At 37.2% G+C, this 12,654-nt stretch overlaps 1 protein-coding gene across 1 annotated transcript in view; it reads right to left on the minus strand.

The window, feature by feature from the left end:
- RARS2 (arginyl-tRNA synthetase 2, mitochondrial) overlaps positions 1 to 12,654 on the minus strand; it is a 37,996-nt gene that overhangs the window by 24,583 nt on the left and 759 nt on the right. The window contains exons 2-8 of the mRNA XM_065631830.1: positions 12,509 to 12,582; positions 11,790 to 11,895; positions 9,730 to 9,813; positions 6,372 to 6,469; positions 5,168 to 5,223; positions 3,543 to 3,626; positions 631 to 707 (exon numbers count right to left, since the gene is read on the minus strand). Coding sequence (XP_065487902.1) covers positions 631 to 707; positions 3,543 to 3,626; positions 5,168 to 5,223; positions 6,372 to 6,469; positions 9,730 to 9,813; positions 11,790 to 11,895; positions 12,509 to 12,582 — 579 coding nt within the window. The remainder of the gene's footprint in view (positions 1 to 630; positions 708 to 3,542; positions 3,627 to 5,167; positions 5,224 to 6,371; positions 6,470 to 9,729; positions 9,814 to 11,789; positions 11,896 to 12,508; positions 12,583 to 12,654) is intronic.

Here is a 12,654-nt window from a genome sequence, read left to right on the forward strand (position 1 = left end):
CTGGCTCTTTCACACTCACTGAAGACAGAAGACCCAGAACAGGATTCTGGAAAGTGATAGTCACTCCTTCTTACCTATATATGCTAAGGCTCCACATTAGATACAAAAGACTTTCAAGATCACTTTCTCCAGCCACAGTGAATTGTGTATTGAGCAATGGAAATATTACTTATTCTAAAAAAAAACATTACTAGCAATGAGAGGATTTTTACAGCATACATGCCACTTCTTTTCACAGCTTTGGTAACCAACATAAAACGGCATCAGATGCGAGACTTCACTCCAGTTAACACAGTGACATCAGTGGTCAACTATATCCAGTTAAGACAGTTGGTATCTGTCAAGCTGGCTGTCGTGGTGGCAGCAACCAATGCAGCCTAAGTATCTCTATGATTACCTTCCTTTTGGGGGACATTTTTCAGCCTAATGAAACCTGTCTCTGCTGCCACAGCCTAGCGAAAACTGTTTCTGCTGCCATGGCCCAGGCTAGCACTGGTCCTTCAAGCAAGGTTGTACAAATCCAACACGAGTCTCATCATGACCCTGCAGACATACCATTCTGTACAAAACTGACAACCAAGTCAAATGGACTGTCCTCTGAAGTCCCTAGTTGGTCTTCTCTGAACTTACCTCAAAAAGGTGTTGTAAAGGACTGGATTTTAGCTTTTCTTTGTCACCGAAGTGTTGGAAACCAACACCCAATAAGCCTTGAATAACAATTAAATACAAAGTTAGATGATAGCCCAGAGTATACTGTTCTGTTGTTTTCATAATCAGTTCTAATCTTAACACTGTATGTAATAAAAAGCCTTAGATTTTTAAACAATATAATGGTGTATGCTACAAAAACAAATAACCTATTATTCTACTGTATGAAAACAAACTTGAACTAGACGATCTTTAAGGTCCCTTCCAACCCAAACCATTCTATGATTCTGTGATTCTGATTCTATTATCGCCAGCCATTGTTATACTCACCAGTTATTGGCAAGGTGCAGCACATGTCGGGACTGATTCCCGACCAGATGAGCTGAATGGTAAATCGGCAGGCTAAACACACAAGTTAACTTTCCCTCCCAGAGGGCATTACATTGTATTTCTACTCCTGCTCAGCTGCCAACTGTCCCAATACCCCCAAAAATTTGTTCTCTTGGAGATATTTTTCTTTGCCAGATCTGCCTGGTTGGCCAATGGGTTCAAAATTTGTTAGGAGCAGAGTGACAGGAAGACAGACGGACAGACAGTGTGACCACATAAACTTGTTACCTTAAGAAACCTGCCCCCAAACTGCCTAAAGGTTGAGAACTTCTCTGCCATGTTTCAGCAAAGTATGTTCTCAGTTACCACTTTTTAAAGCCTCTGACAATAGCAGTTGTAATAGAAATGCTGACAGATCACCGCTTCTCAGAAAGGATCATTACAGTAATATTCCTATGCTATAATTTTATGAAGCATGACTAGATTATTCGTTATAAAACTTGTCATATATTTGAGCTGAGCCAGCCCAAATAAAAAGGGGAGCACCCATTTTGAAAGACACAGTTGGAACTACTAGGTCAAAAGCATGATTCTAACAGTCGTGTGTTGGATAACAGGTACACATGCAAATATTGTAACAGGCATTGTGATCTTTATACCTTCAGAAAACTTTGTACTAAAATACACAAAATTCCTGATATTTAGACTTCAGAGTACAATTTAGTATCTTCAAAGAGTGAATAAGGTCAGTTGAGAAGCCCTTTAACCACATGGCATTTATTTGCTTAATTGTCATTGCCACATTCATTATACAATAACATAGTGATAAAATTATGTCTAAGGGGCAAAAATGAACAAAATACAATGATGAAATTTACTGAATTTTAGGTGACCTCACTCTTTATTCAATTCCTATGAAATAAATCCTAAGTGAAGCAAAGCTCTGCTATAAACCGCTGATTGATCAGAAACAGGAGCAGAAAAGATGAGTTGTGGAGGAAATAATTTAACAAAGGAAAAAAATATTCTATTACTGCTCTCGCGGTCATAAGAATGTTCTACTCAATTGCCTAAAACCCAATAATTTATTCTAGAAGGAGAATGGGCAGAACTGAATACATTTTAGTTATGTTGCCTACACTATTGAATCTGGATACATAAATGGAGTAGAAGTAGGATATTTATGCTAAGTTTTTAACACGGCTCTGTTCATGAAGTTGATTCATCAATGTCCCCATAACAGTGGTACCAGTGAAGCTGGAGGGGGCAGCATAAGGGCTGGAATGAGCAAAAGTGACTGCTTAGTCGATATCACGCCTTGTGTTTGCCATTTAAAAATAAATACATGGATGCTGTTTTCAAAAGCCACTGCAAAAGATGTGGGGGAGTTTTACAGCTTTCACAGGTGTACCAGCTTTCAAGGACAAAGAAGTGGGCATAACTGTATTTTTTTTTAAATGCCAAAAATATGTCAAAGTTAGCTTTTAGAGGGAAATTAGAAAAGGAGAGGAGAATATGGATCAATTTAAAATGCAAGATTAATAACAGAAAGTTGTGAATCCTATGGATGGGTCAACTGCCATATAAGAGGGATGTTCATAGATCCAGCAATTGGACATAAATGACTTCTGGTCTGGGAATAAATATTAACCCATGCTGGGCTGCACAGGAGAGGATTTTTCAGTCCTCACTTATCTGATGGACACTTCAGAAGAGGTAGAAGCATGTATCTCTGTGCATGCAAACATGCAAGATTGATAGTCTTCTAGGCCTATTCACTTGCACATTCTCCACCTACACACCTCTCTTTTGCTACTTTTTACTGGGAAACCGAACATTTTGGGGGAAGTGTTAGGATATCTTTAAAAGATACAAACTCTCTGGGCCTCAACCTGCCAAAAGGCAGTTGCTGTATAAGTTAATTGTGCTCTGTGAATAATGAACTAGTTTCCAGAGGGAATAAAAAAAAAAAGCTGATAAAATGCCGTAACACACAAAGACAACCAAACACAAAATATACATTTTGTTACAATTATTGTATTGTTATGTACAGCTGTGGCAGAGTTAAATTAGCAAGCTTATCCTTCCACAACTGTTACACATATAAATCTGAATAAGGAAGACAGTATCACAGTAGACATGCAACACCTATGGAAATATATATGTATTTTGTCTGGAGGCAGCAACAGAAGTTTGTTCTGCTATGAGAGCTCCACAGGTATAACCAGCACACTCAGAAAACATTTTACTGCCCTTTAAAAATAAACCCCAAATTACACATATGTTATCTGAGAGACGAGCTACTAAGGGATGGAGGCACTGTTGGGTAAATTTCCTCCTGTTATTTCTTGTACAGTACTATAGGTCATATTGCTGATGAATAAGTCTGGATTGTTTTGTTCATATTTTAAGGATATTAACTACACATTCCATGCATGGAAACACAATATTACTCTTTATGACCCCAGAGTGAGTCCAATGGGCCTGCAAAAAATGAAGCTGGAAACCTAGACTGTATTATATAGTAGAAAAGGGAACAGGAGAAACAAATATAAACAACATACCAAACTGCATGCCCCAGTCACCAAGGTAATTTATTCTTGTTACTTCATGTCCCAGTGCAACTTTGAGATTTGCTATAAAATTGCCTAGTAAGGAAACAAAATACATATTATTATTTAGTTGTAGGTAGTCACTCATCCCAACAGAAAAGCTTCTGGCTTGTGTATGATCTGTATTCAAAATGAAGAGGAAAAGCAATCAGATGAACTACTCCACAGAATTTGCTAAAATACTTCAGAACTAAAAGCATTAGTATTCTAAGCAGGAAAAGACTAGGCATTTGAAAGGTGCCATAAAGTGCCTCATACAACAGTGATAAAACATACACGTGTGTGCATGTACATACTGCAAAGCATACGAATATGAAAAACGCTCTTTAAAGTCTTCTTGTGTTCTCACAAATACGCGGCAGCATCCATAATTCCCATTACAGGCAGGCAACCTCATACCAGGAGGTTAAGCAAGTACTCGAATTCACAAACTGCTGTTAACTGTGATGTTAAATAGAGAACATCAAGTCCTGAATGTCTATATACTGCTAGAGCAGTACTGAGCTCTGCACTTAACACGCTATGTGGCTGATATGCTCCAAACTTATCGTATCACTCCTGTACATCTTGGTTCTAATTGTTATTACAACAAAACCCCTTCATCTTTCTCCTGAGCTTAGCTACAACCATAGAATTACAAAGATGAAAATACCCACATCGCTTCCTCTATTTTCCTGTCCTTCAAGGGCACCTTTTAATTACAATACTGATGGAAAAGGATACAGAAAGCTTTCCTTTCTTCTGTTATTATAACACCATATCATAGCTTGAAGTTACTTTCAGTTCCATTCTCTGTAGTCAATTCATTCTCTTACTGTTGGACAAGCATTGGTCTACAGAACTATTTTAGAAAGTGGTTTTTTTCCTATAGCCAGGAGTCCAGAAATAGAACATACAGAGGCAAAATATGTAATTTCACTCAACTATCAGTCCATGAAGAGGCAGAATTATTAACTTTATGTACTTGATAATTATACATGATACGTTATATATAAAGTAAAAACTAATACATTATTAGCTGCACAGATGCCATAGGACCTTCTTCTAATAACCTACTAGTTTTTATCGTGAGAAAAGGAAAGGAAGGAGAAATAATGTTTTCCATATGCCATTAGAGTACTGCACAATAAACTTATTAATTATTCCATTACAAAGGACAGCAACTGTGTTAGTAATACTGGTGTAAAGTAATGAACATATAAAAGCCAGCTTTTTGCAAGACAGCCACCAAGACAGAACTATCTGACTGCTCTGCAGTCCAGTGCAAATCGGAAATTTAAAATTCAAACAACTCTCATAACACCTCCATGAAAACTGCCTGGGTGTCTTTGTTGAACAATTTAAAACTACTTCATTTAATGTTCAGAGTCATAAAACTATATTATGTGTGACTTAATAAATCTGCCAGCAACACACCATGCTGTTTTTCTTCACTGCATAATGAGCAAAAGGTTTTTAATTAGCAAGTTGAGCCTGACACAGCCACTCCACTAGAAAAGTGAAAGGTTAGCAGTGTTTTCCAGTCAACTGAAACAGGAAGACAAGCCCATTTAGGAGGCAGTTAAATCCATACTTACCTACTATCGTGGAACGCAAGTGTCCTATGTGAAACTTTTTGGCAATATTAGGAGAGCTGTAACAAATTTTTACAAACAATGTTTGTTCAATGTACAAGACTGCCACATCACCAACTCAAAAGAATTCAACTCATGCATATAGCAGAAGAACTGAAATAAAACCACAATTTTCAATTTTCCCTTAAAATTCCCTGATTAGCTTCTGTTGCAGACAGCAAGTTTTCCTATCCTGCCAGCTTTTCCTCCAATATCAGTTAACAGGCAGTGTTACAGGGAAAAAGCAAACAAAAGAAACAAACAAAAAACCAAACAAACCCACAAACAAACAACAAACAAACAAACCCACAAACACCACACACCAAAGAACCTCCCAAAACCCAACTATACTAGTGACAACTACCTTCTCACTTTTTACGTATTTTGGACATATGGATCATTCTCCTCATACCTTTCTTAGAGATAAATCTCATACCAGAACAGAGTACCTCGTGTACAAGAATCAGTAACTAAAAATCACATCTTCTACCAACAGTGCCCTCCCCAAAAGGCCCTGTACTCACAACTGTTTACCCCAATAATAAAATGGAAGTTCAGCTATGAAAATTCACCCTCCAAATTAAAGCCAAGTTCTTATTTACTGTGACTATGGAAGCCTGCAGAGGGAGTATAAGTGAAGAAAAAATATTTATACATAAAGAGATCTGAGTCAGCCGCTTTCCATTTCATGAGCAGGTGACTGTAAACAGAATTACACTGGACAGAAATTTTGGGGCCAGCAATTGTGGAGATTTCACGAGACAAATACCCAGATGCTTTAGCGAGTTAGGGAGGAAAGTATTAATATGAAAAAAATGGGTCAGTGGCTGAAAATTCATATTATGTTTCTTGATAACAAAATAAAATAAGTCTATTTAAAAACTGAATGCTATTATGCACTAAATGAGAATATTCTTACTGGAGGGCAGTGTGAGGTGTCAACTCTTTTAAATACCAAAAATATATTCCAGGAAAAAGCCTCAATTCCATACACATAACTTATATTCTACTTGGTAAATTTATCAGAGTATCGAACACCGCTGGATATGATACTGTAAATATACTTTAACTTTGCAGGCATCATACATTACAGCAATGAATATCAATCAGCCAAATATCAACCAGTAGACAAGGAAATTTTCTCAAAGGACTCATCACACAGACTTACCTGAACTCAATCACTGCCTTTTGTCTAGGGACTGTAGAGAAAAGTTCACTTTTTACTCCATACTCTGAGCCATCTTTCAAAACCTGCTGCAACACAGTCTAAACCACAAGGAATACAGAAGAAAGAAAGAAAAAAAAATGAAAACTGTTTGCCAATCACATAAGAGTCTGATCCCACAGCCTTTATTCACATTAGCAATTAGATGGCTGGTCTGCCAAGCAAACGATCTCATATGCAGATGAAAATGCCATTAATTTTTGAAAGCTGCATCTGATCAACTAAAAAGACAAATTAAAGGCAGAGATTTTGGTGAAAATCAAGGCTGATTTTGGCAGAAATTTAAAGGGAAGTGCAAAGTCTAGTTTTTATCATTTTTAGTTGCATAATATGAAAGGGCAAGAGAGTAACCTGGGGGTAATTGCTGGGCAGGAATGGAAATGTAGTCCAAGAATGTGGGTAGAACAGTGACCTCACGTAAAAGAAGAGAGTTCTCAGGTAAACAGGGTTCTAGCCAGGACCCTCACCTCTCCTAATTCAGGTAACACATCTTAAAATAAAAAAGAGTACCTTGTAGAGGTAGATCATAGATTTGGATGAAAAAGCAGGAGAGTTTATGAGCAGTAAACTTGACTAGAGAATTCGCCTCTTGGTGCAGCCAAACATTCTCAACAGGCTTTTTTTTAAACTAAAAAAGTGCTACATAATATACCTCTGGGCTTCCTTGAAAGTGTCCTTTTCCCATGAATACATCTTATCTACGGACACTTTGAGGTGTTCGGCCATTTCCCTGAAATTCCTACGAGTCCTCTCCTATATCCAATGTCTTTTGTCAAGGTGTGAATACAGGGGCACCTGCTGCACACAGCACAGCCAGATCACGCAGGTCCAACCTTCTGGGACACATCCAACCTCCCACACACTCCTTGTGACTGAGGGCCTACAAGAAATCCCATGAGCTCTGACTGCATGAGCCATACCATACATGTGCAGGTCACCTGAATAGCACAAGAACAAATTTCTTTCATTTCAGGAAATCTCACACAGAAGTACAGGAGTTCTAGTCTTCGTGATTACCACTAAAGCAAATTTAAGAGTCAAAACAACTACTATAGAATCCTCTTCACCAGTTCACTGCAGATAGCCTGCAACAACAGCTCATTAAACGTTTGATCATTCATAACTCTAACAGCATATTTAAACATCAACCAGTGGTTTAAGTGACACAGGCAAAAGAGGCTTAGCTATTTTTAATTTTGGTAGTATAAATTTAAACTGCTTTCGTTGTTCATCCGAGAACATGAGGCAGATTAATATTTCTACCTTTTTCCAGTTATTTTATGTCAGTATCTACTGTATTGCTTCGTCAATCCTTTTTTGGAATAGCATCTGCCCAATATTCTTTTCTTTTGGAAGAGAGAACGTATATATAATGGGGAAACAGAAAAACAAGAGTCTTTTGCAAGAGTTGAAGACTCCTCAGAACTACCAAGTCATTTAAGTCAATAACAGGAAGAGGAAAAAATACATCCATATTCTGCTAAAACTGCCAGGTTTTTCTAGGCACCAAAAGCCAGCCTGCTTTCTGCTCCTTTAGTGCCAAAGACATCCAACTATTCAATCCCCACGTGTCCAAACACCACTTCTTCCCTTCCCCCACCTGTGAGTCTGTAAGGACATGGTGAACGGTCCCCACAAAAGTGTGTCTACTCCGAAACTACGGAGACTGTGTAAAATGCCAGAAAATATTTCCTCAACAGCTTGAACACCGTTTGTGGGAAGAGGAATCCTACGCTGACTGTATTATCAGTAATGCATTCATACAGCGAGATAAGTACCTGGACAAACCCTACATACTTCAGTTTGTCACACAGGTGCCAACATACTACAAAACCTAATATGTGAAGCTGTGTGTATTGGACAAACTCCCTGATGAGAAGCCTTGAACAAGGTGAACTGCAATGGAAATTTCATTCCACTCAGTAGAAGTTTTTCCCCACCCTCCTTCAACAATCACCTCAAAATTCTTCTGCAACAGATAATAAATTAAACAAACAAACAAAAACAAAAAATGGTGCCTGTTAATGTTAATTCTCTTATTATGGCACCTAAGAAGGTAAGCTAGACACATACAAAAATTGACAAATTTACCCATAGAACTATTCTCCTTATCAGTGAAAGTCACCGCTAAGTTTTATCTCCTCAGTGACATAATATAAAATTACATGTCCTAATTACACATTTTTCCTGGCAAAACTCTACTAGGCCAGACACACAGTTTTGCTTGAATCATTAAACCAATTAGAATCCCTACAGGTAATGCACTTTGAAATTCTGTCCATGAATAAAATTTACCACTGACACTACTCTTTCAGTGAACAGTCCACTGCTATGTTCTTATCAAGATGGATTATAAATAGTTAATGAAAAATTAAAGGGATTTTTTTTTAGGCAATAAATAAAGCAACTGATTGATAGGCATGCCTAAATATTTACAATGCGCAGGAAGAAAGGATCTTACCATTCAGGAAAAGAGGATTACAAGCCTAAGTGACTCAGAAGTCCTGACAGGAAAAGGGCTTCACCAGTATTAGGTAAGACCTGATTTCTTGCCCCCAATTCACGTGTGGTTAATTTTCTAAGACCACGATATCATTTCTACATGAGTTGCTAACCCTATAGATTAAGGCCACGAACAGCAGCACAATGTAGTTTGCTCCATAAGTTAGTTGAACTGGCCTAGCAAAGCTTTCATTCAGTCCCCAGTCTAACACTACCAGCCATCCACTTATCTTTATGAAGCTCTTGCAAATAGTCCAGAGAGAGTAAAACTGAGACAAAACTCTTGTAGACTGAGCGGTATCTTCCTTTCATTAAGTTACCGGTTTAACAAACGAAGCTTTCAATGTCAGTCAGGCATTGGAAATTGAGGAATACATCTTCCCAGCCCCCCTTTATTTTGGCAAAGTATGTAGTGAAACACTTTTATTTCAGGTATCTTTTTATAATCTTTCTCTGTTTTAAACAAGAATCTTTACATCCAAGATCAAGACTTTGGAGTTGTATACTGCAGAAACTCAAAGCAGATGCCATGTCTGCGTTTTAAAGCAGAGAGAGGGGAAAAAAGAGGAGTTAGGATTATCAGTGCATGGTAGACACATTGTTTCATCATAAGAACAAATTTTTGTGAGCCTCATTCCAAATTCTAGGTCTACACAACAGATCAGCAACAGGGATCCTCGAGAACTTACAAAAGACAGTTTCACACAGCAAATAACTTTCTAAGACAATAATAGGTATTCTATAGTTTTATATCGAGGAATTTATTTTTACCTTAATGCACCTGAAATATAGTACTCACCTTTGCTAATAATTCCCTGTTTATTGTAAAGTTCACTGTTCCTTGATCAGCACTGATTTCACTCACTACAGCATCACATCTCAGCTAAAAGAACAAAACAGAAAATCTATATGAAAACAGCTAAATTGGAAAATTGTAATTCGAACCATTGTAAATATTAATTTAATCCACTATAAACATTAAATGCTATTTATCAGTTTGAAGCAATCACAAATGGATCATTGAATCAATCCTGCCGAAAAAAGGAAGATTTTATTATTTTCAATCCATGCTTAATAGCTCTGAATGTAACTCAGCCTGAAATGTCACACATATGTTTTACTTCAGTCCCTGCATGTGTACAATCTGGGTCTTATTTTGACTGGAAGCAGGAGCTGATCTCTTTGTACACACAAAAGCTGACATGTATTTGACAACTTACATAGCACCTGTCAGCACTTAAAAAAAAAAAAATCAAGACCTTAAATAAAACTTGAGACAGAAGTTTTGGACTGCTGTTTCTTGAAGTTTCTGACTTTGATGACAATGTTCTGCAATATCCAGTGATATAAAATAAGAGATGTTAAAGGCAAATTTATTAAAAATTTCATTTACAATTTCCATAAGACCACAAAAAATAAAGGAGAGAGACAATCTCTAGCTTTCTAACCACTGGGAGCAGCATCTGTTTTTAAAGTGACAGACTAGACACAAGAGAGGAAAAAAACAAAAAACAAAAAAACAAACCACGCTACTGTGATGTTGCAATCATTAGACCAGACTACCCAGGGAGGCTGTCAAATCCTTAGAGGCTTTCAAAACCTGACAAGATTTCAAAAGTCCTGAGCAACCTCATCCAAAAACCCTCAACAACCTGCACTGAGGAGGAGGAGACTGGAACAGATAACTTCCTGAGATCCTTTCCAGCCTGAAGTATTTTACGGTTCTAGATCATATACAACCTGAGCAACCTGATTTAGTTATCGTTGTCCCTGCTCACTGCATGCGGGTTGGACTAGATGACCTTTGAAGATCTCTTCCAACCCAAACCATTCTATGATTCTATCATCTCTAAGTAACTTCAGAAGTTTTGGTTGTCCATCTGTGTACCATCAGTTCTTCTATCACCTGAATCAAAATATTCATCTCTTACAAGAATGTGTCCAAGACGTGGATCTCTTCAACACCTCAGCAGTGAAGAATGAAATGGAGAAATCGTTTAGCTTCTCAGTAGTATTACAACTGTTTTTATTTGTCCTTTTTAATTCCTGATCATAAAGCAACCCAACTGATGCCTTTTCAAGCTTGCACTTTCTGATGCAGATGAACAACCTTGTTTGCACTTTCATTATGCGACAACTTCTTAGTTTATATTCCTTTTCGTTGGCATCAGCAACATATTTTTAGATTGTAAAGGAGTTTTTTTTCCACTCAAACAATCACTCAAACCTTAGCATCACCTTTCTGGTTCCACTTTCATTCAACTACATGCATGCCAACTTCTCCAAATTTTTATTTCCTTTCCTTCCTTCAAGGTTTGAGTCACTTCTGTAGATCTTGTTTTGCTTGTTGATTCTTTTTTATGCTGTAGTTAGTCTTAACATCTCACCTACTGCCATTTCCCAGATCAACACACCTGAAAAAATTGCTTTTCTAAGAAACCTCAATTTCAAGCAGTTAAGGATAAGAAAATCTGGCCTGTCTAACCTACAAGCTAAATTTCTCCATTGCCATCCTGGTGCTGGATTTTGCTGTGTTTGATTTTTCAAGCCACTGCATAGTCAATTTTTTGCTCAAGTTTTGGTCAACAGTATAGACCATGGCATACCGTTTAGACACCCTCCTAACTTCACAAATATTATTTACTCTCAAACTGTTTGAAAACAATAATTTCACAAGAACCTTAACTAAAACTGCTTCTCCCAATTCCTTGTGAAGACCCTGTGTACAATTACACTAGGTGCAGCTGTTAAACTACTGTCAACCAAACAGATGCATGGATAAAGAATACAATTTCCTGTTGTACCTCTAATCTGTAAGTTTGTTATTTCATCAAATATATGATTAATGCATTAGCATACCCTTTCAGCTAGCTTCTGAGCTTCAAGCTGAAGATCTTGTGCTAACCAATTACTAGAACTGTCTTCTGTTACAGAAGCAATGGAAAGCTGGAAATCAGCAACATGCCTGAAAAAGAAAATATGAAAATTGGAAAAAAAACCTGTTGAAATGATGGGGAGATCTAGCAGATCTGAACTGACTCTGTATATGACAAGTCTAATTGGCAAGCATAAACGTGTCACAAGTACCTGAAAATTCACTGTGTTAAAAAAGCTGCACTAGGAGGCCAAATATTGCCTTTGCTCTAACTAATACAAACAGAAAGTAGATACAGTGAGAACATTTCAGAATGAGCAAAATTTATGCTCATGAATAAATGCAATTTACTTGATAACATCATTACACCTTTCAATCAGGACACCGCAAAAAAATCGGCAATAACTTCACATTGGTTCTAAGCAGTTTCACATTCAGATCATTCATGCTGAAACAGTTGCCATTCAACCACTGCCTATAATTTGTACAGCTTTTTAAGCAATTATACTTGTTTTGAGCTCACTTGAAAAAAATACAGCAATTTAATTAGATGTAGATGTCTTCTTATAATTGGTATATTAGCTTAGGTTTGTTTTTTCTGTATTTCTTTTTCTCTAAAGTCCTGTTAAGCTCTTTCAATAATAAGCACAACAGAAAATAACAAAAGATGACATAACATTGTAAGATAAAATGTAAACACTACCGTTTCTTGGAGACAGGCACTGCAGATATAGACTTTATTAAATTGTCTGGTGGCAGACCCAAAACCTTTGAAAGCTAGATTTGAAATAAAGAACAAAGTATAAATAAAGCAATAAAGCAATAAAGCAAAGGAGATACAGGAAAAAT

This window comes from Caloenas nicobarica, chromosome 3 (genome assembly GCF_036013445.1).
Source record: "Caloenas nicobarica isolate bCalNic1 chromosome 3, bCalNic1.hap1, whole genome shotgun sequence".
Classification (NCBI taxonomy): Eukaryota; Metazoa; Chordata; class Aves; order Columbiformes; family Columbidae; genus Caloenas; species Caloenas nicobarica.